Below are 23,868 nucleotides of genomic sequence, written 5' to 3' on the forward strand. Positions count from 1 at the left end.
ATACCCAAGTAACGAAAGGCTGACACTTGCTCGATTGGGAAGTCCCCAAGCCTCCAGGTATGTTTTCTGCGGTGGTTCCCAAAGGTCATCACTTTGGTTTTTGCGTGATTTATTGTTAGTTTTTCATGGTTGCAGTAAGTACTTAATTTGGCCAGTAGTCTACGTAGCCCAACTTTTCTTCCAACTTGGGCCCAACGTAAAAGAATTTTTCTGTCATTCAGTTCTGACCAAATACCCAACAGGTTACTAAAACTCAGAGCTCATCTAGGACTTTACGATATTTCCATTCAAAGAGTGTTCAAGCAAGCAGCCCCTATAAGGATATTTAAAACAAAATCCTCCAGAGCCAATAACAAGGGCCCACAGCCACTCACTTGCTCCCCCTTTTCCTTGGGTCATCAACCTAATAATCAATCAAACAAAGCGAAGCCCACCCTGTTCTGCAGTGAAACTAGTGCTCTGGATAAAGTGGGAGAACACTTAGAACCTAACCAGAGACCTTCCAACGACCTACTTACTAACCTTGATACGGACTGTTCTTACCCAGGTCTAGAAGGTTCTTCACCCCCTCCAAAGCGCTTCTCACTTGTGAAAACACTGAACTCTCCATCAGCACCACATAAGACCCCTTGCCCTAAGGACAGTGCCACAGCTACTGTCGAAACATTCCCGCCTGCCCTTAACAGCAAGTTACTGGAAGCAAACCTGCTACACAATTCTGAGGAAAATTCAGTGAGACCGCTGTCTCCTAGGCTGCTCCAAAAGACAGATACGTACCACCGGATCTCTGACTCTGGCCTCTGGCCTGATTCTCCTGCACCCAACTCAAAAGCTTTAAGACCAGGGTCTATTTTTTGCCATGACCCACATTTTGATAGTCTTACCAATTTGTTATTCCCGACTACTCTGGCCAAGAACGAACTAGAGGCAGGGTCCTCGACAGTAAATGCCAACCCGGACACTAAGGCGACCCATCCACGCCGTGATCCGGTGTATAACTCAAACCCAGAAATAGTCCTCGCTCCCCCATCCCCAACAGAATCTATCTCCACCCTACCTCCAACTGTATCGGTCCCTTTATGACCCCCTATGGAAGTATTAAATACATTCCTTAACAACCCAACTTCTCCCCTTAGCCCAGAAGAAATATTAACCATCCCCGTTTCCTGCACCAAGCCAAATCTGTCTGACTTTACTAGCTTCCCGTATGAGCAAACTTTCCTTTCCACTTTGGATTCTTCTTCTTCTCACATCAAGACTAATTTAACCCTCAACTCGGCTCTACAAACTCTTAACAAATCTTTGACTACTGACATTGAACCACCTGTTTCTAAACTTACTCTCTCTTCCTTTCAAACCTCTCGAGAGGTGATCTCTATCGTCTCCTGGAATATAGCAGGATGGACCTCAAAATCTCTGGATTCTGACTTCATCAAATTTTGCTCTAGTTTCGATGTCATCCTCTTCCAAGAGACATGGTCAATCAAACCCACACTCCCTTCTCTCCCTGGCTACACTTCTTTTACTAACCCAGCTACTAAAGTCTCAGTAAACGGACGTGCCAGGGGGGGCCTGGCTACTTTGATCTCAAACAATAAATTCCACAAATACGAGGTCTTAGATATCTCCAACAGTTCAAATCTTATGGTTTTATGTGTAACACACACATCTTCCTTTAAATTTCTCTTGCTTAATATATACTGTCCTCCTTTGGATCCTCTTCGTCTAGGATCGCCAATGTTCCTGGAATTAAATCAAGCCCTGTCAATTTTGTATGAGAAATACCCGGACACTAGAATACTGATTGCCGGCGATATGAATGCCAGATTGGGACCAAACAACACCAATATCGGAAACTCTCTGGGCCTATCCTCTGAAGATCTTCTATTTCTCCCTAATAGAGTCTCTCCTGATTTGGTTGTGAATTCTGCGGGTAGAGCCCTTTTCAGCCTGATTTTTAAATTTCATTTATTTATTTGTAATGGATCAACCACTGACTTGGATGCTTCCTCATTTACATTTTACGGTCCAAGGGGCAACAGTGTGATAGATTTCATGCTTCTTTCTTTCCCCCTCTCGACCTATTTTCGATCTTTTAAAGTCCTATGCAGACCCGAAAGCGACCACATGCCAATTTCTTTGACTTTTTGCTTACCTCCAGGCCACAACCCAATACCTAATAAACAATGTGCTCCCACCCCATCCTACTGCCTAAGAAGGCTTCCATGGAATGAGAAAATTCAAAACCAGGTTTTACTTTTACTTGACTCTCCTAATATGCTCGCCTTAAGAGATTCTGTTTCCGATACTTTAAACCCCTTGGATACCTTTAATGAAATCACAGCAGCAATTAAGCCTCTCCTTGTCTCTTCCAAACCCCCTCAATATGACTCTTCTACAGCAGCCGGCTGGTTTGACAAAGACTGTCTAATCCAGAAGCGCGTACTTTTAACAGCTCTCAGAAGACTCCGCAAGTGGGGTTCTACTGCCAACTATTATGCCTTCACTCGATTGAGGAGGGACTACAAAAACCTGCTCAGAAGGAAGAAAGACGAACACACTAAAAAGTCATGGCAGGCCTTATCCTCGGCCGCCTTACACAAGGAACCTGCCAAATTCTGGGCCCTGGTCAACAGAGGTATGAAGTCTTCATTTGAGCCCTTGGACCATCAGATTTCTTCTTCCCAATGGCACCAGCACTTTTCCGCCATCTATCGGGATAAGGATTATACCAATTCGCTCACTCACTTACTCGAGCTGAATGTTCCCTCACTTCACTTGCTACCTGAATGGGACCCAGTTTCTAAGGAAGAATTAAACGAACTTATTACCGCCATTGCTAACAACAAAGCTCCTGGACCTGACATGCTGCCAGGTGAACTTTTCAAGTGTAACCCAGACTGGTGGTCTGATGTTTTATCCAAAGTGTTCTCCTTTATTAACCACTCAGGTGAATTTCCCCCGGTGTGGTTAGACAGCATCGTCTCCCCCATTCACAAAAAAGGATCCAAATTGGACCCAAAAAACTACCGTCCCATAAGTCTTCTTTGTGTGGTCTCCAAACTATACACGAAGTTCCTGCTCCTTAAGCTGGAGAAATGGGCATCAGAGAACTCTATTATCGCTAAAGAACAGGCTGGCTTTCAAAAAGGGAAATCAACGCTGGATCATTCCTTTGTTATCCACCATTTGGTCCGTAAATACACTCAGGTGGGGAGGAAAAAATTGTACGCTGCCTTTGTCGACCTATCCTCGGCCTTTGATACAATAAATAGATCCCGTCTATGGCGGAAACTTGCAGAAACCAACATTGACAAAAGACTCCTCCTTCTTCTTATAAAGCTCCACACAAACACCAATCTCAGAGTCAGACTCGGCCCACATGGTATGCTTTCAGAGGAAATTACTACCGAAAAGGGGGTCCGCCAAGGTTGCTTGCTGGCTCCGTTTCTTTTCAACTTTTACATAAACAATATTGTATCTGAGCTCCAAGGCCTTGATTTCTTTCCGCCGACAATTGGGGACATAAAACTTCCAATATTATTATAACTATGTAGCTATTCTGGCATCTAGAACAATGGTCCCCAACCTTGGGCCTCCAGATGTTCTTGGATCCCAGAAATCCTGGCCAGCATATACAGTGGGGAAGGCTTCTGGGAGTTGTAGTCCAAGAACATCTGGAGGCCCAAGGTTGGGGACCACTGATCTAGAGTATCAACTCTTTAGCTTGGTGAAATTGGCATATACAAGGAGAGGACTGAAGAATGAGAGAGAATGCCTGGGTTCTGAGTGCACAATGGATGTCCTGTTTTACTTCCGCCTGCCTGAGGAGGGAAATGTGGAAGCAGTGTATGCTTTTAGGGTAAAGTGGGGTCATGTTCTTCTAGCACCAAATGCCAACAGGTAGGTCTGTGACTTTCCAACAGCTGGGGAAAGGTGGCATAGAAGTGCAATGAGTAAATAACTTTGTGCTTCCTAAATGTTGGCACCCAGAGGACAAAGTCTCTGGGGTCCAGACCTGGTAATGGATTTGCTAGCCAGATTCTCTGGCTTTTCCGGACCTCTTGGCAATGGGATGGTACCCTTTCCTAGAGACTCTCTGAGCTCTATAATACAATGAAGAGATTATGCTGGTGAAAAGACAGGCTGAGAGAATGAGAATTTCTCTATTCCTGGCCAAAATGAAGCTGCTGGAGATGGTAAGTTGGGTTCATGACTCGAAGGGTTCAGTTCCCTAGGTCTATATGTATCTTGCTGTAAACAGTATAAGAGAAGATTACATTTAATTTGTACGGACTACTGTCAGCTCCTTTACACACCATTCCTTGTGCATTCTCCTATCATAGCATCATAGTTTTTGCTCTTACTGTACATGCCTTCAAGTTGCATCCAAATTGCAGTAGAGTTTCCAAGGTATGTGAGATGTTTAAAGAGTGATGTTGCTTTTGCCACCCTCTAGTGAGTTTCCATGGCAAGCAGAGATTGAACCAGGCCTCCTGAGACCCAGTCCATAATTCTGTCCACTATACAACACCGACTCTTAGTATAGTTGTTGACCCAGTTATTATTGCTGTTAAGCCACTAGCAATTAAAAATATTTGAAATAATGCTGCTTCAGTAGTCTTTCCATGAGGATATTAAACACTAGGTCTGCCTTATAAGTTCTAGTAATTTATACAACTTGCTCTACCACTTCCAAATCTTACACTTGAGCTGTCTGAAATTCCAATTATTTGCTGAGAGAATTAACCTGTTTATCCCACTGAAACAAACCAGATTCTCAAAGCAGCATGTGTTTCAGGTTTGTCAAATGGTGGACAAAACTGTGTTGTTCAAGGGAACTTTGCACTGGGTTGGTGATGGCGAGAAGACTCATGCCTAAGAAAAAAACTGTTTTGTCATTGAAGATTTCTTGGGATACTTGGTATGAAGGGAAAAAGAAGACGGGCATTCTGATGCAATATGCAGTGTAGATGGTGGTGTGTACTAGATACAGACTGCAGTGTAGGCTTAAACACAGAGACAGTCTTGAACTCATCGCTCAATGAAACATGTTAAAATAAAGAACATTGACTTCCAGGTGATGCATGAAGTTCTCCAGCCAGCAGCCGTCAATCCGTGTGTGCAACGTGGCTGTTCGCATTTGTGCTTGTTGGATCCAGGCAAAAGAGGAAGCTGCCGCTGCCCTATTGGACTGGTGCTTTCAGGTGACAAAAAGACCTGCATTCCTCTAGAGGAGTCAGCATTCATGCTCCTGGTTGCACAAACAACAGTTACTCAGGTATGGCTTGAAATGATCTAAGAGTTAAGAAAGCCCTGCTATTTTAAGGCGTCCAGATCAGGGAGTCTCGTAGCTTTTTAAATAGGTTGTTGTCAGTGGGAAGTGGTTTAAGCCATAGGCTTTGTTCCAAGTGTGGCAGGGTTAGAAAATGGGCACTCTGGCTTTAGTAACTGATTGTTACAGAGGCAGATGTCTTGGGACAGGTGTAACCTTCATTCTTTCTGCCCTGGAAATGGTAGCCCAGATCAAATGTCAACAGATCCAGCCTTGAAAAGTCCTCTGGCAGAAGTCCTCCTCTGAATACTATGGTGGGAATTACTTTCTGTGACTTGTCTGCTTAATGACGCAGCCACTTGTAGGCCTAAACTCCCAACTTTTGGTGTTCTCGTGCTGCACCTGATTTTAGGTCTACCTGGAGAATCTACGCCCTATAGTGGGACAAGAACCTCTTCCTGAGCACAACTCTCTCCCCATGACCAACGTTACCCGCCTGACAGCTGCAGACTACTCTGTACGTGACACCGCTCTTTACTTCTCAGAGGGCCGCTTCATAAAAGTCCTCAACATGAAAAACGCTGGGAGAGTATCTCTGAAGGAATTGCTGCCGGTTCAGGGCACGGTCGTTTCGCTAGCTCTAGATTGGCTGAGTGGCAACATTTATTGGATTGATAACATGCACCCGTCCGTCCGAGTAGCAAATCTAGATAGCAGATATGTACATGTGGTGATTGCTGATGGGCTTTCCCGTCCAGCTTCTGTCGTGCTACATCCCCCAACTGCAGCGATGTGCATTACTGACCACGGTTTTGAGAATGGTCTACCTGGACCCATGATTGAGTGTGCCTCTATGGATGGAAGTGGAAGGAAGGTTCTCTGGAGGAGAACTCAGGCTCCTGTTGGCTTAACAATTGTGGACGGCGGTACCCGGCTCTACTGGGCCAGTCAAGGTAAAGAACCAAGCATGGACACTGGCCTTTCCTAATGTATGAAGGATGTATCTGTCTTCCCCAAAGCATCACATGTTCTGTTAATTAAATTCTTCTTGTCATTTGGGTTCTTAATCATCTTAGAACTGCAGAGCTGGAAAGGGACCCTATGGATCATCAAGAAGGCAGAGAGGGGAATTGAACCCCCGACCTCTAGGTCTGCAGCCAGATGCCTAAATCACTAACTTGAAAGGAAGGAACCATGAGCAAATATGTCAGATATTTCCTTCATCATATTTCCTGGTTAAGGCTTATCAAGCTGGTCAGAAGGTGCGAAGCAGAAGCTTATAGAGGTTTCTCTCCAGCTTTGTCCCTACTTTCCTCCCATTTCATCTGCATTTTCAGGAAAATTAAGTTTTGCTCTCATTTGCTGTATAGATGATAAGCCGCTCTACTTTCTGAGACCTTTATTTAGTACCATGAGGAACTAGCTCAGCCAGTGCTTGTGTAAGCACAACCTTGCAGGACTAGGGAGCGGGTGGGGGATACGCATCCTTCCAGAGCTGCACTATGAAACCTGTCATGGCCACGCTGGCTGGAAATGATTGAAAATGGGAGGCCAAGAGTGCCCAGAGGTTCAAAGGTTTCCCAGTTCTGCTATAGTTTCTGCTTCCCTACCAACAGAGAATCCTGCAGTTATTCTTATAAGCTGCTCTATTATTTTAATAGTAGCTTATACTAGTCTGTGCTTCCTTGGTAAGCTTTGAACACTGGGGTTCAAGAATGGAGTGTCATTAGTAGTGGAGCCTGACTAGGAAAGCAAGTCAAAAGCATCAAGCCCGTCATATTCTGAACCAGGGTGTAAAAGAAAGGAAGTATTTGGCTAGCATGCTCTGTTATGTGCTGTCGAGTCACTTGCTTCTACCTTACGTCAACCTTAAAAGGGTTAATTTCCCATTTCTGCCCTTACCCCAGAGAGTTTCTATGACAGAGCAGGGATTTGAACCCAGGGCTTCTAGTCTGACATTCCGCTATGCCATGCGGGGCTCACAAACATGCTCTAAAGATCCCCTGAGTCAACTCTTCTCTCCAATCTACTGACCTAGATTCCAGTGTTTCATCAACATAATACCTTATTTTGCTAAAAGGCAGACATTTTCTACACGTGCTCTTTCCTACATGAGACCTGCTTGGTAGCTGAGCTGGCAAAGGCCATCCAAAGCAAGCCCTCTCCAGATGAGTCGCTAATTCTATATCTAGAAACTGTGCTCTTTTAAGAGGAAAAGACTGTCTGTTTCTCCTAACCCGAGGTTGCCCAAATCCACATGTGGAAAATTAACCTACTATTGTAGGAAACATGCCTTTGCATTAACGTGGGAGCTGATCCCTGCGCAGATAAAGCCTTCTGTTGTAAAACTTTGGGGAGTGGGATGGTGATGGTGGAGGAAATTCTGAGGGGGAGTGCCACCATTTTAAATTACTGAATTGGTTTGTCCAAAGGGAATTTTGATGGTGGAGGAGAGGGACCAAGGCTTGAGAGGTTCTCAAAAATCTTTTTTAAAAGGGCATGTGGTGCTGAAAAATTATAAAAGTTTGTCTTCCCTAACCTTCCCAAATAAGGAACGGTGGTATGTTTCCTTTTCACACCACATCTAGGATGATCTGGACCACATTTAGGTAATGGTAAAGGTTCCCCTTGACATTTAATCAAGTCATGTCCAACTCTAGGGGGCGGTGCTCATCCCCGTTTCCAAGCCATAGAGCCAGTGTGTGACCAAAGACAGTTTCCGTTGTCACGTGGCCAGCATGACTAGACATGGAATGCCGTTACCTTCCCACTGAGGTGGTACCTATTTATCTACTCACATTTTTACATGCCTTCGAACTGCTAGGTTGGCAGGAGCTGGGACAAGCAACAAGAGCTCATTCCATCGCATGGATTCGATCTTACGACTGCTGGTCTTCTGACCCTGCAGCCCAGAGGCTTCTGCGGTTTAACCCGCAGCAGCACCACCACCTTTAGCAACATAGTATTCTGACCAGGAGGCTACTCAGAGACTTCATTCTGTTGATAAAAGAAGTTTCCTGATTTTTTTTTTAATGGACTAGCTTTACAACTTGCTTTGGATAATGCTTTTTCTATCTAGATCATATTCTTCAAAGTGGTAGCCATCTATTTTACAGAAGAAGCATCGCACCCATCAATAGACATAGGTTTGCTGCCAAGGTCTAACCATAGCTCTAAAGTTCTGATTGCTTTCAACTAGAAAAATCAATTGCTTCTAAATAAAAGAGTTTACAATTGAGTAACACTGAAAGAACACTGTCTGGAGGATGGCAAAGGAAAACGTTTCTGATAGCTAGTGATTTTTTTTTTTTACGGAACATGACCTGTAGAGGGACTCTTGGATTAATGTTGAAGATTTATTTTTATTTTGGTTCTTGCTGTTAAGAAGCAATGGGAATAGTTCTTCTGTCAGAAAGGTTTTCTGTAAGGTTCTAACTTTCTAATCTCCTCTAGCAAAAGGTACAGTGGAAACCATTAAAACGGATGGATCCCAATACCGACTCCTCCGGAGACAGCTACATGACCTTGTCCTCTTCACAGCAGGGGAAGGCATGATGATCTGGACAACACATTCCCACAACAGTAAGCAAGCTTCAAAAGGGAAAACATTTTTAAATAGAGCTATTCATGGCAGACTTTTGCATGAACCAGCCTTCTCCCAACTCTCATAATTCCTAACGGTTGGCCATGCTGATGAGAGTTGGTCCAAGATGCCTGGAGGCAGCCATCTTGTGGGAGGGGCAAACATGGATGTGGGATCATCTGCCTTGACTCTCCTCCCTTGAGAACAAAATGAAATGAGAAGACATTAGATGAACAATATTCCAAGTCTTCGGATCAGGGCCCATGTACAGAACTTAATGGGAGTCTTCCACTCATATTAAAGAGCTCCTGGGAAGTAGTTATGAAAAATGCTCAGACTTGTATCACTTAGTCCAGAAGGAAGCAGATTCTAGCAAATGGCCACGGGCGGGATGGACTAGAGAAGGATAATGTTGCGTTAAACGGTAGCCACGTCATATGCTAATTCTGGGTCTTAATAGGTGCAGCAAGGGTGTGGCACAGCAGTTTGGCATCAGAAGAAAGCTGGTGGTTTCCAATGAACCAGCAGCTTGTGGATATCAAGATCTACAGCAAAGTAAGCCAGCAAGGTAAAGTTCATAGACCAATATCCTGTTGCAAAATGTGGATGTCCTTGACCTGCACACGCCACTTGGCCTCCAGCTCCCAGTTGTGTGAGCTGGAGATCACTCCACACAGGGCACAAGCAGCAGGAAACACGCCGCTTCTTTCCTTGCGAAAAGAACAGAATCCCACTGTAATATCTCCCCTGTGATCTCAGAGGGTGGGGTAATGTAGATTATGCCCAGCAGTTACCTAGCCACTGCTATCTTGCTAACCCAAGTCAGTGGCATCTAACCTACAGCAAAACGGGAATGTCTTCTGGTCCCCAGTACCCAGATTAGGGCGTATCAGACTTTGAGTGACCAAGCTTTCCCTCCATGGGCTTTGCAAGATTAGGAGCCTTTTGAAAATATTGTAAAGGTTCCCCTTGACATTTTAGTCAGTCGTGTTCGACTCTAGAGGGCGGTGCTCATCCCCGTTTCCAAGCCGTAGAGCCAGTGCTTGTCCGAAAATAGTTTCCGTTGTCACGTGGCCAGCGCAACTTGGATTCGGAATGCTGTTTATCTTCCCGCCGAGATGGTACCTATTTATCTACTCGCATTTACATGCTTTTGAACTGCTAGGTTGGCAAGGAGCTGGGACAAAGTGACGGGAACTCACTCCGTCGCGTGGATTTGATCTTACAACTGCTGGTCTTCTGACCCTGCAGCACACAAAGGCTCCTGCGGTTTAGCCCGCAGCGCCACCACGTCCCAAAATATTGTAGGCACTTTTTACTGTATTTTAAACTTGATGATTTTTTTTTAAATGGGGCCTAGGGTGATGGAAGGGTTCCATAGGAATTTCCTTCACTGGCAATCAAATTGGCGAGAGGGTGCTTGTTTTCACCCATCACATGCTACAGAGTGTCAGCTCAGCTGAAGCTCTTGACACACCTTTCTTTGGCTGCTTCCAGGTAGCAACGCCTGCTCAGTGAAGAACGGAGGTTGCAGCCATATCTGTTTGCCAACTCCACACGGAAGAAGGTGCCGGTGCAGTCTGGGCTTCGTTCTACAGCATGGCATTGAATGCATCAGAGCACCCAGGTGCTTGGAGCCTTTTCACGCCTGCAAGGATCACAGCGCATGTATTGCAAAAGGGAAGGTCTGCGACGGTAGCATTGATTGTCCTGACAGATCTGATGAGGCCAACTGTGAGTAACCTGGCTGAGAAGCAACGCGTGCATTCTAAGGAAATAACTGCTGGGGACTTAGCCTTGGTAAACAGCCCACGGAAGACCTAAAGGCTAGGGATTCTGTTGGCAGAACAGTCACTGCTGTACTGAAATTCCATGCCATAGAACTCTTCTGAAAAAATCTATGTGTTCAGCCCATTACCAAACATGTACAATGAAGACTAATAACGAAACATCATGAATAACACTTAAAAGATAGATTATAGCATTCTGATTCACTTTGGAAGCGTTCAGGGCTGGTGTTGGGCTTTCTGGTACACCAAAAGGGAAGAATTTTATCTCTATGCCTTCCTGTAGCTTTGTACAAGTTATTGGAAGACCAATTGACTCTTAATTATTTAGCTTGATGTTTTAGGGGTGCTAAAGTATTGTCCTTTCCTGATCTGGAAAAAGCAGTGATGAAATCAGAGCCCTTGAGGAAGAACAAGATGCAGGATGTCCCTGTTTCATATTTTTAGCACTAGTTTACTACTATCTTTTCTGAGGATACCCTGAGAAATGAAGTCATACAAGCAGCAGCCGAGGCTCTCAACACTCCCAGCACCCTTTCTGAATGACATTTCCCAGGGTTCCTTAGAAGAAGCAATCAGAGTTTAAAGGGTATGTATTGTGAAACAATGACACTCATGAATCTTAGAGAATGGGACATCCGTAGTGGAGCTGTGAGCTAGACGTCTATGGTGGCCCATTGAAAGTTGAGCACAAGTTAGCTACAGTACAGTATTTGTATGGTTTGTCCAATTTCTGCTTCCTCCGTACTAGAAAAGGAAAATGGGATGGCAACCTTGCCTCTAAGGACATAGCACAACATTGGAAAAAGTACACTTTGCTTACAGCTACAGCTGTTGACAAAGGAGGAAGGAGGTCAGTTATTTGGTTGGCTTAGCTGTATTCCAAACGTGATCTGAGCCCATGGTTCTCTATTGCCAGGCACCGGTGTTTCCAGTAAGAAACTCCCATCCACAAACCCATCTTGGCCAATGTTGCCAACAAAACGATATCCTGTTAAGAGCAAAACAATGGCACCGGTCACTAAAAGCACCCCCACCATGATGGCCAGGCAACCTCCCAGCAGAAAGGTGACGAAACCCAGGAGGACGACGACTCCTTCCACGACGACACGTACCTTGCCTTCAAGTCGGGTGCAAGGTGGAGACCGCCCTGAGATGCATGCAAACTTGGAAAGTGGTCTAGAGACCGCACGCTGCAGCAGCGATACCTGTAACATGAGAGGAGACTGCGTTGTTGAAGGCAGTAGCGCAAAGTGCAGGTGTATGTTGGGGTACACTGGGCACTATTGTGAAGAAGAAGAGTCAAAGTCCACAGCAGGTTCTGTCGCTCTGAGCATCGTTGCCATCTTGCTTATTGCTATGACCGCAGCTGCCATGTATCTCTACTTTAGGAAGCGAAGAATCCGTGAAAGGTAAGTTTTGCTTTTGCTCACCCTACAAAGTAATTGTGTGTTCTGTGGTGAAGGCCTTGCATACCTTGTCTCTTACATGTTTCCCACAAGAGTTTGGGGAAGCATGGCTGTCAGTGGGGACCACGCATTTGTGAACCTGCCATTGGAAATCTGCCGGGGAAATCTGCTTTCCTCTCCTAATCTTCAAAGGACTAGGAAAAACCTTGGAGTGAAGTGCCATTGGTGTACTAACACTGCAGCAGAAGTTGGCAATCTCTGATCAACAGGCTGCATGTCACAAGCTCCCTAAAATCAAGCTGCCTGATTTTCAGCAGTGAATGGGAAAAACCCTTCTCAATAATTTGGCAGGAGACCCCCCTGAGTTCTGCAAGGAGGAGGAGGAATGGACCACAGTAGGCCTCTGAACCCATAGGTTGCCTCTCTCTGCACTGGCGCATAATCCTGCATGGATACTGCCCAATACAATACTGCTCTGTTCACAGCCTCACTGCTCTCCTTTTTCATCAGTTTTCCATGGAGCCCCTTAAAGAAAGGGAGACTCCAGACCGGGATGTCTTTGGAGGGGGATGTTTTGCCACTATCTCCTAGTGTCCCAAAACACCTTGTCTGGGAAATTTTTGATAACCGTTGTTGGTGTGATTTTTAATTATTCCTAACTGGCCCTGCCTTGTGTATTAATAGTTGTTTGGGAGCCATTTATGCATCCGAAAGGCAAGGCAAAGAGCGTGAAGCCATAAAATTGGAAGTAGGGTCGTCATTTGGCTAAAGATCACCCTGTGTGTGTGTGTGAGAGAGAGAGAGAGAGCTAAGCAAGTATTCAGACTTCTTAGCACTCAGGTGCGATTTTGGAATTCTTAGTTGGCTCAAGTGTCACTATGTTATTGGAGTTCTGTGTTCTCAATGTAGATGAGAGCAAAGTGAAACTATGAATTCCAGGACCACAAGGCCTTGCGTCTGAACTGTAGGCAACACGTACATCCTGTGCTTTTTCATTTGCAGATCTTCAAGCACAGGATCGTCTAAAACACTGACCATCTACCAGAAAGATAGTGAACCAGAGTCAGATAACTTTGTCGAAGATGAGACCTGTATCAACCGAGCTTATAATCCAGAACAGGTGAGGACATCCAGTACGAGTCCTCTTCTTTGCTCTCCAACCCTGTGCATCTGTATTTAGAAAACATCCGCCATAACATGTGCTGTTCCATTTAGAACTTGAAAAAGTTACAGTGCTCAAGTGTCCGGAGGATTCTGAAAGTTGGAGTCTCAAAATAACATTTCCGAAAAATGATTCTTTTCCTGCTCTAAGTATTTCAACTTGGTATGCAAAGCTGGCACAGTTACAGTCAGCAAAATCCTATTCACACAGGCGTAATGTAAAGTTATGCCTGCATAAACGAGGGACTGCACAATTCATTTGTACATCCCCAGTGTGACCAGTTACTTAATACATCCCCAGGAGAGCTTCGTGGATAGCACTTCCACCTCAGCTACTGTGGTGCAACACTTGCAACACAAGATTTTGCCCAATATTTAGTTGCTCGGAATAGCTGATCAATGAATGGTTAAAATACCAGGAAGGAAGAGGAGGATTATTCGGTAAAACAGACTTTTCGTCCTTTGAAAAGCTGCTTGCATGTTTCTAGAGTTCTCTGTTGGCTTGAGCTATGTAGGATCATTGCAAACCTCCTGCCAGGTTGGAGTTCAGGTATTTGTTTTTCTATTTTTTAAATTTTATTTTAAATATTTTATTAACATCCATAGTATGACAATGCAAGTTAGAACTGTAGTACATACTGCCACTTTACAGTCTATCAGCACATTATCTTTCTTTACACATCCATTAGTTCATATTTTAACATACTTAATTTTTTAAAAAATATTACATGCCAGCAATCCAAATTACTTCCCATTTCATATTCTTCTTTTCATTTCCATCCTTAAATATTTAAAATAATAATAAAACTTCATTTTTAATAATTTTTTTGATTCAGTAATGTTTCTATCGATTTAATTACTTCCCACCAATATGCTTCCACTTTGGGGCAAGAGATCCACGTGTGTTCTAGTGTGCCTTTACTTCCACAGTTTCTCCAGCACCTATCTGAGATTTCTCCATTAATTTTGTGTAATTTTGTGGGGTGCCAATTTTGTCGTTCAGGTAATAACACTCACAAGATCCTAAACCTCGGCTTTGCTTCTCTCCCTAGGAACTGTCATCTCCTCTGAAGACGGACACGGGCGCCAATGTGTGAAAGGAAACAATAAATTGTTTAGTGAAAATCTTTTCCTCTCATTTCTTAAGCTGCGGCTTTGGAATGGTGGTGACAATTTAGCATAGAGCACGAGGATTTCTCCTAAAGTCAGAAAGTCATCGTGTTGCCATCAGGGAACACCATCCATGGCTCAGTGGTTTCCATCCAGGTGTTCTTGGACTGAAACTCCTGTAAACCCTAGCCAGAACATTTAGTGGTGAAGGGTTCTGGGAACTGCACTCCAACAACCTTCAGGTTACCCAAGTTTGGGAACCACTGCCGTAGCTTTGAGAAAAAGAATAATTGCTCTAGCTACTTGATTTTATTAAAAGGTGCTTCTGGGGGGTGGGCTGGGGGTCCTTTTTCAGATTTCTTGGGAGGTCAGGCGTCATACTCCTAAGGCAATAGGAATAAAGGGAAGGGCGAGAGGCCGCCTAAGAGGGTTGTTTGAATGTTTAATTAAAAACAAATAATTATGGGTTGGTTGTGCATTTTAATAGCTGGTATAATGGGTTTTTTGTAAGTAAAGAAATAGTTTTAACTAAAAGGAAGGATTAATTTTAAAAAAACTTGTGTGCTCCAGTGCCTAATTTAAAAAAAATGTTTGGGAGTATAAGGGAACTGAGGTGCTGGTGGACCCCTCCTGACATGGCAAAACTGCCCCTAGAAACGGTACAAGAAGACTTCTTGAGAAAGTTTTTTTTTCAAAATAAATTAAACTTTGGGGGAGATGTTCTAAAGACCACTGATAATTATATAATGGGTTTATGTTGTTTCCAGCGGATATTAAACAACCTGTTTGGGCCCAGGGCAGAATTAAATGGTCCTGAGAGATATAAGCTGACCTTTTAGAAGCAACATGTTGTTTATAATAAATTTAGAGTGGGGTGGACAAAATACCCCCCCCAGCTCCTCCATGCCCAATTCAGGACCATTTCGGGGGAAATTAATTTAAAAAAAAAAACTGGTGTGTTCTCTGGATCCAGGGGGAGGGGAGGAATTTTGTCATGTTTTCGGAGGAGGGGGCAGCACTCAAACATTTTTCAAGTTGTCCACTTGAGGGTGCAAGGAGACCTTTTTAATTAAAAAAAATCTTGCCTTTCAAAAACCCATGACTTAAGTACTGGTGGTTATAATTTTATTTAGGGGAAACAGAAACACAAACCTATTGTACTGAGAAGAAAAACAACTGAATTTTTAAAAGTTACAATTTAGACAGTTATAATCAATATATAATTACTCTATCCTTTTTTTTTTTAAAGAAAAATACACTTTCTTGGCCATGCCCCTTTTCGTTAACGCTTCTTTGAGGGTGGCCCATTGGCTGCTACCCAATAGGAAAACTGGACCGTCCACCACTGAAGGTGTCCACCCTGAAGTGTAGAGTCTGGCTTCGGCCATATCCTGCCCATAGTGTCTGCTAAATTAATAACCAATCGCTGGTATTGGTTATTAATTTAGCAGACGCTATGGCTTATGTTGGTTTTCTCACGAATGGGTTTGAACTATCAGTTGCCAGGCTACTTAATTTTTTTGGAAGAAGCTTAGTCCCAAACAACATTAAGGAGTTAAGTGTTTTCTTTTTGGTATTTGTGTTTGTGTGTGTTTTTTTAAAATGCTCTTGAGGCAGAGCAGGGCACCACCTACAACCTTTGCAGAGACATTGCATGTGCTGTGTAAAGGATGTATTAACTGGTAAAACATTAACGCATGAAGTGACTGTGCAGCTTTCGGGGGGGGGGAGGAGCGATGCTGACATTTCTTTTTGCTTCAGTAGCAGAGATAATCTTGAACTTGTTCCTTTCCTCTTTATTTCATATTGCATCTTTCTGATGTTCTGCAACTTTCATCAGTCAATGTGACACATTTCTCTGTATTTTACTGCACCCTTGCCTTTAGCCACAATCTATTTGCTGCAGGGGGCTGAAGGCTCTTGGGTTTTTAGAATATATTTTAGTAAACTCAGAAGCCCACCTTAAATGGAGAGGAACGGCAGTGACTTGTTTTTTTGAAATTGCTCTCATCTGTTGGAGTTAATAATACAAACAGGAAGAACAATCTTAGAACGGCAGAGCTGCAATGAACCCTTACGGATCATCAAATCTGGCCCCAGTTAAGGGGGAGTTGAATTCACAGCCTCTGGCTCGACAGTCACAGGTCTAAAACACTGAGCCATCCAGCAGTTCAGAGTTGTCAGAATCACTGCATTATCTAGTAATTTTCAGGGAGAATAAAAATACAAAAAAAGCAAGACAATCAAAATAACCTAGAGCCATTGTATCTTAAAGTTTGCTTCACAATGTTTTTCTATATAAACAGTGTACTATTAAGAATGGATGACCAAAGAGCCCTATAAAAGGCATGTTACAATGTAAATGATATAGTTATGCATTACCCACTCAAATTCAGTCTCATTTATAGAATGTTTGATTTTATTTATTTATTACGGCAAATGCACCAGAGAACAATTTGCTTTCAGCCTCGGCCCCCCGTGTTTTTACTCTATCACTGTGCTGTTGGAGTTTTAAACAGAAACTGTTTAAAAGCCTAGCGAAAAAAAATTAAGATATTGTTGGTTTGGGCTCCAATTTAACATTTTAAAATTTGAATATTTCTTTTGCTCCCTTGTGCCAATGCACCACATGTATTGGCAACCAAGCTCCTTTGGTTCCACATAAATTGTGCCTCTCACGGCATTACTCAGATTACTAACGGGGATAAGCAGAAACTTAGAAATGGGTGTGGAGAAAGGAAGGATTTGACCTGCCATTCTGGAGGGGGTAAAGTGAAGGTGTTCATTGTTCTTTGAACACAAGCGTCAGGCAACCATACAATGTAGGTGTGGCAACCCAATGTACTGTATACAAAGGATATTCTTATTCTGGTAATGCATTTTCTGCCTTCTGTAGATAAGAGAATCATGAATGTCTTGAGTATATAGTCTCACTCAGACAAATAATCTTAGGATTATTAAATGGATATGTAAACAGTAAACATGAAAGAGGGGAGAGGGGAATCCTGCAACTCTAGCCACAAAAGGGCCTGGCCCCCTCAAATATACTGCAGATTCTTGAGTCTCAACTTCTGTCTATAAACTTGTTACTTAAAAAGCTGTAAAGAAAAGTATGAAGATCCTGCTGTACCCAGTTGTTCTATAAGAGTTATACAGTATAATATGTGTAAAAGTATGGGACTGATTGCAATTGCATCCACAATAGCAAAGCAAAGCATGCTGCTTATATACCGCCCCATAGTGCTTCGAGCACTCTCTGGGCAGTTTACAATTTAATTATGCAGGCTACACATTGGTCTTCTCCTTTGACATCTTGTTTTTGAGGGGCTGAAACAGAGTAACTGTAATACCAATGTGAACAGGCAAAGCTATATCTTTAATTAAAAGCTTTCTGTTTGCAGAATGCACTTGTGTTCTTACCATGCATTCAGTGCAGCAGTTGATCACCTTAATCAACCCAATGTCTCTTCCTTCTACTCGGTGTGCAGAGCTACAGGGTGGAGCCTGCATATGCCCCACTCCCACCGCAGCTTCTCTCATTGAAGGCTGAGAAAGAATACATTTTGAAGATGAAAATATTCTCTAGGGGAATGTTTGTAGAAGCGCCATGCTTCAGCAACAGCAAAGGGCTTGGTGCAGAAGTGGTTTGTTACATGGAGAATGGAATCCTGTCCGTGTATTACTCAGACGCCTGTCCTACTGAATTTGAATGGGATTTAGATCCAGGTAAGAGTGACCTAGGATTGTAGCCTAACTTTACAGTACTTGTCTCTTGGTTTCTGCAGTTACACCTTCCTATTATGGTTCATTGGATGTACCCTTACTTCTGCTCACTCCAACCTCACACCTTTCAGATGTGCTGAGCTAAAATTCCTGTCATGATGTCCATTGGCTATACTAGATGAAGGCGATGTATCTGCACTTCAATACACTAAGGGGTCACCATTTGGGGGTCTTACTTAGCCCCTTCCTGCTGCTTAACTGCTGGTTACACAGGCCTGGCAAGGAGGACAACTCATACTTCCATATAATTTATTTCCTTAACGCAACAGCGATTTTAAATACTGCCTTTAAAAATTAACAGTATTTAAATGTACATTATAATGCAAGTCCAGACTCTTGGTGCTCCAGCTGCCCCCAGCATTTTATTCATGTATAGATAGGTAGGAAACGGTTGCAGTTTTGAATGACCATTCTTGGACTTTGCTGTTCCGCCATTATATAATGAGCCGCCTTAACAGCGCTCAACCTGTTCTCTAGTAAGACTTTTGCCTGATTAGGGCTACAGATCTGAGTCACAGGGCAGGCTAACACCCCTGAAGGCCCGCTCATCTTCCAGTACGTCCAAGGAATTGGTGTAGGATCTGGGCCCTGGATTTCTGTGGTACATCTGGAAGTCCCTGCTATCAACGGTCGGCGAGATGGCTGCCACAGTGGTTGGGCCCTGCTGGTTGCTGGGAGGATAAGCGTAATCCATGGCGGCTTTTTTAAGCTTGCGTTCTTTGCAGCACTGATCAAAGCTGAAGGTTAGAGAGAAGCCTCCAATGATTTCCAGGCAGCTCCCGAGGTAGCCCAGCACCAGGCAGTAACCCAACTCCCTGGTGCTCCGAGCGGGCGCGGGCAGGTTATACAGTTCATAATTGTACCAAGAAACGGCAATAAGGCTCAGCAGCCCAGAAAGGAAGAGCAGCAGGCCGCCGAGCCCAGCCAGCAAATAATGGGGCCTGTCCTGCCAGCAGCGCACTCCCAGTGAGGTCACCACTACCCCCACGCCAATGACCACCAGCGACGCAGGCATGAGGCCCTTGGCCACTTGCACAGGCAGCTGGGAAAAGTACCCGAGGGTATCTTCAACATTCCGGCAGTTGGTCGTGCTGCTGCCCTGAAACTCGTCGCACAATTGCCAGAGGCCTTGATGCTCAATCAGATCAAAGGGCTTGCCTTCGATCTGGCTAACGTTTCTCCAGCTGGGGGCCAGAGTGCTGGTCAGGTTCAAGACGAAGCCACAGGGGCCTAACACAATGCCCACAATCATGGGCGTTGGGGTCCGCATTGCTGTTGGGCCACACAGCAGAGGCCGAGAAGCTCTTTTCGGGTACAGCACACCAGGTTTCAAACCTCCTGCCGTCTAGAGGTCCGTCCCATTGCTATTTGTCTCCTGACATATAGATTCCTCAGCTGTGGAGTCCTTGGATGCTGAAGCTCATTCGGGTCGTGTTCCAAAAGGCTGAATTGGAATGCCAGGTACACGTATATCTCTTCCCATGCAAATAAAGTCCACCACAGAACACACCTGAGATTTCCTTGTAGCTGTGCAATAAAGAAGAGCAAGAATGCTAGAAAAGTTGTAGTGGTGGGGACGGGGAGAATCATCCTCTACCTTTCTACTAAGGAATCTCAGGCTAACCTGGCAGGAAATCCCAAGGATGTTTAGACCCCAGTTAGAAAAACAGTCTTCCAAACTAATAGAAATTGCCACCCTAAGATGGAAGAAAAGTTAAATCCCAATCAACTACTTCCTTCCTTTGCTCTGTGAGATACATAACTGCTTTCCCAGCCTAGGGCACATATACTTGAGGACCATCCCTCCGTAAAGCCTGGGGGAGAGGGGGAGAATCATCCTTGTTTTCTAAATTCTGTCTGCCTTACCTATTTATTAGAGAAGCCAGGTTTTTGCCCCTTCATTTAGAGGTGGCCAATTTATGCTTTGATCTGTTCCTGCAAAACCAGCAATGAGTGTGCTTTTCTTACCCTGCGCAGAACACAGCCAGGAATGTCACCGAAAGCAAGAGAAAAGTGCTCCGCTCACTTTCCCGACCCATCTTGCCTCAGATTGCCTTACCACAAGACTCCTAGTATCTTGGCTGTGGCCCTGATTTGGCTGTAGATATCAAAGAGAACAAGCATTTACCTGTCCGCTGTGTCAGTCCGGCAGCAGCCACACCTGCGGTATCTGTAGCTTTCTCTCCTCTGTGTGCTCACTTTGAAGAAGCTGGCTAATTTGACCGAAACCTCAGTGTGTACAGAGAAACTAACCCAGGACAGCTGCACTCCTCTGTTTATGAGAAAAGGAGGGAGGGGAATGAAAACTGAAGTGGAACCAGGAAGGACGGCCGGTTCAGGTGGTGGAAAGGCCGTGACTTCAGGGAGGTGGTTTTTTTTTTTTCCAGAACCACTTTGTGATCACACTTGTATGATGGAGTGTGAACGTGGTGATTATGATTCTCCTGAGTAAAGGTCAGCTTTATTGCTTAGAGAACACTCCGCCAACACAATAAAAATAAAAATCTGCACCTTTTCTTTTAAAAACGCAACCTGTAGTTTGCAAGGCCCGACCCAACCCAAGCATTACACATTGAGGAAAAGATGAGGCCCCGTGAATAGAACCTTTTTTTACTGGACTTAATGATCCTTGAGAGAAAGGGTCATGTAAAATAAAATAGTCTAAGGCAGGACAAACATTTTTTTTTAAAAAGTAACTGCACTAACCTTTCAGCTGCTAAATTAAACACACCTTTTTATACATTCTTGCTTTGAATTCCTCATCTCTCCTAGTTTCCTCTGAAGCTTCACTCAGTTTTCCAGCTTTTCAATGAGCTGCTATAGTAGTGCCTTTAACAACACATTAACGCACACACATTAACAGATGGTGGTGGTCCATGGGTTGTCTTCCACCTAGTTATAATCTCTGGACCCCCAGCTTTCATTTGCTCAAAAAGCAAATCTTTAGCCCTTATGCAATCAGCAACAGATGGGTTTTTGTTTCTCTATGGAGATTAAATGGGAGCATTTACATTGTTTAGAACTGTGTCAATTTATTTCCTTCTATTTGAGTTGTTATCACAGGTTAAATTGCTCTTTAATTATGTATCAATTCATTTTTTTCTACCGTTTCTTGGGGCAATCAGGCCCCTTTTTGTCCTTTTTTTTAATTACCAAAGGTGGTACAGTATATCAATAGAGCTATATGAGTCTTTTCTCCTCCTCCCCTTTTCCTTTCCCACCTTTACTCACTCATCCCTTTTTCCTTATTTCCCTGAATATCTCTCCCTCTCAGTTCCAGCTTTCAGTTTTTTTTCCCTTTTTGCACAGTGTCAGAAGGAAGTGGGTTTTTAAAAACATGCAAGTATTGTGAAGAGCAGGGTTTAAAAGAGGGAGAGAGAGGGGGGGGTACTCATACAACACTCCTTTCTTTACAATTTATAAAGGGGTTATAAGCTCAGTGATTATGGAGTTGTCACAGTGCCCAAAACCACATCTCCTTGGACAGCAACATTTACAAACATTGAAACAATAAGGAATGAAGCAATACATGGTTGGTACATTTTAAAACTACCCTTCCGGCAAGGGAGAATAAACCAATTGCCAGGGCAAATTAATCCATGTTAGCGGTGCCTCACGTGAATGGGAAATTTTGAAACAATCCAAATCACAGCCAAAACATTATAATGGGTTCTCCCACATTTCATTTTAAGAGTCTAGCCATATGTGCTTTATGACTTCAGCATCAATCCAGGCTCTACCCCATCTTCTCCCCTACACTTTACAATATCTCCCCTGACAAAGAACTCTGGTGAGTAGGGAAAGCTGGCACATTTTTGAGAGGTGCTGAGAGTTGGCCTAATATGTTTTTTATTGTTATTATTTTAAATCAAATTTATTTTATTATTCAATATTATTTTAAATTGAATTATTTTATTAATATTTTATTTTGGCCTACTTACACTTCCTGCTGTGAATGTACCATACCCCGGACTCACTTCCTTGTTAATTCATTAACTATGCCTTGGGGCCATTAAATGGGGTGAAGAGAACCATGCAGAGAATTCAAGGCTTCAGAGGCAGGTACAGTCTGGACTCCAGTAATAATTAAATGTCATCAATTTGATTCCAATGTGTGAAGACCTTTTACAGGATTTTCTCATTATTCTGTATTTAGAAATGGCTTAACATTTCTTTCTCTATTCAACTAGGGCAAAAAACAAGCAAACAAAGGAGTAAACCTCATGAGAAGATTTTTCAGTGGCTAGGCAAGTTAGATTAGATACTCAGTATGTATTTAGAATCAGTGCTCCCGAAAGTAGTGAAAGTCATCTATTTGTCCTGTTGTGTGTTTTTTCCACCTTTGTATTTTGCACTCTAGGATACTTTGTTTTTGATTAGTCATCAAGAGATGAACACAGAATTAATTTACAAGTTTGATTATTGAGGCATGCATCTGTAAAGAAATCCCACTGTTGAGAAATAACATGCTAATCATAAGGTACATGCAGTGCATTTAATGTCTAATTTGACTCAAATTTACCTAGCTTAGTCGAGCTAGCGGCCCAGACTATTAGATCTTTGGGGAAAAAAGTAGATGCATCCTCTGGTGGTCTCAAAGTTTTCTTCCAACGCAAAATATGGAGTGCAAAATACAAGTAATCCAAACACTTTGGTTTGCTATCTGATGCAAAAAATGACAGAGACAATATGAAAAACAAAACGAATGGGGCAAGCTTCTCTAGATACACACACACACACAACCCTTGACAGATTTAGTCATTTCGCTTCCTCTTCTCAAAGAGACTTCTTCATGGACTTCATCCATCTTCAAACTCAGAGTTCACTAGTGTTTCTAAGTTCTGATTTTACAAGAAAGAGAGGGACCATTTCCTGACAAGTCTTGTGATGGGCAGGATAGATCAAGTGTCAGGTGGATACACAATTTGCTACAGAATTGTACTCAGAAGGTGATGATTAATGGCTCCTTCTTCAACTAGGGAGGAGATAACAAGTGAGCTACCCCAAGGTTCAGCACTGGGTCTTAAACATTTTTATTAATGACTTGGATGAAGGAGTGCAGAGAATGCTTGTCAAATTTGCAGATGACACAAAATTGGGTGGAATAGCTAATACCCTGGAAGACAAAAACAAAATTCAAAATGACCTTGATAGGATGGAGCACTGAGTTGAAAACAACAGAATGAGATTCAGCAGGGATAAGTGCAAAGTGCTGCACCTTGGAAAAAGAAACCAAATGTACAGTTACAAGATGGGGGATACCTGGTTCAGCAATATTACAAGCGAGAAGGATCTTGGAATTGTCATAGCTCACAAGCTGAATATGAGTCAACAGGGTGATGTGGCTAAAGGCAAATACTATTTTAGGCTGCACTAACCAAAGTATAGTTTCCAAATCCCACAAGGTGCTAGTCCCTTTCTATTCAGCACTGGTTAGGCCTCGCGTTGAGTATTGGGTCCAATTCTGGACACCACACTTCAAGAAGGATGCTAAGAAATTGGAACAAGTTCAGAGGAAGGTGACAAGGATGGAAACCAAGCCTTATCAGGAAAGGCTGAAAGAATTTGACATGTTTAGCCTTGAGAAAAGAAGAGGGAGGGGTGATACCATAACATTTTTCAAATACTTGAAAAGCTGTCATACAGAGGAGGGGCAGGAACTGTTCTTGATCATCCCCCAGTGCAGGACACACAGCAATGAGCTCAAGTTACAGGAAGCCAGATTTTGACTGAATATCAGGGAAAACATCCTGTTAGAGC

General features: G+C 43.4%; 2 protein-coding genes across 4 annotated transcripts in view; one reads left to right on the plus strand and one right to left on the minus strand.

The window, feature by feature from the left end:
- The window catches only part of LOC110070575 (uncharacterized), a 66,576-nt gene extending 52,236 nt beyond the window's left edge, over positions 1-14,340 (plus strand). For all 3 annotated transcript variants that reach the window (XM_078384792.1, XM_072991859.2, XM_072991860.2), the window contains exons 26-33: positions 5,081-5,281; positions 5,688-6,228; positions 8,729-8,857; positions 9,319-9,426; positions 10,356-10,592; positions 11,565-12,057; positions 13,057-13,174; positions 14,268-14,340. In XM_078384792.1, coding sequence (XP_078240918.1) covers positions 5,081-5,281; positions 5,688-6,228; positions 8,729-8,857; positions 9,319-9,426; positions 10,356-10,592; positions 11,565-12,057; positions 13,057-13,174; positions 14,268-14,312 — 1,872 coding nt within the window. In that variant the 3' untranslated portion in view covers positions 14,313-14,340. The remainder of the gene's footprint in view (positions 1-5,080; positions 5,282-5,687; positions 6,229-8,728; positions 8,858-9,318; positions 9,427-10,355; positions 10,593-11,564; positions 12,058-13,056; positions 13,175-14,267) is intronic.
- Positions 14,341-15,911: 1,571 nt separating this feature from the next.
- CLDN23 (claudin 23) lies at positions 15,912-23,023 on the minus strand. Its single transcript, XM_020778259.3, has 2 exons — positions 20,237-23,023; positions 15,912-19,635 (listed from the first exon to the last, which is right to left on the minus strand). Exon 2 carries the CDS (start codon positions 19,376-19,378, stop codon positions 18,608-18,610), a length of 771 nt encoding a protein of 256 aa, XP_020633918.3. The 5' UTR covers positions 19,379-19,635; positions 20,237-23,023; the 3' UTR covers positions 15,912-18,607.
- Positions 23,024-23,868: the final 845 nt, after the last annotated feature.

Source organism: Pogona vitticeps, chromosome 2 (assembly GCF_051106095.1).
Source record: "Pogona vitticeps strain Pit_001003342236 chromosome 2, PviZW2.1, whole genome shotgun sequence".
Lineage (NCBI taxonomy): Eukaryota > Metazoa > Chordata > Lepidosauria > Squamata > Agamidae > Pogona > Pogona vitticeps.

Bases quoted from the DNA above. Each gene is read 5' to 3' on its own strand.
- CLDN23 (XM_020778259.3), bottom strand. From the start codon at position 19,378: ATGCGGACCCCAACGCCCATGATTGTGGGCATTGTGTTAGGCCCCTGT.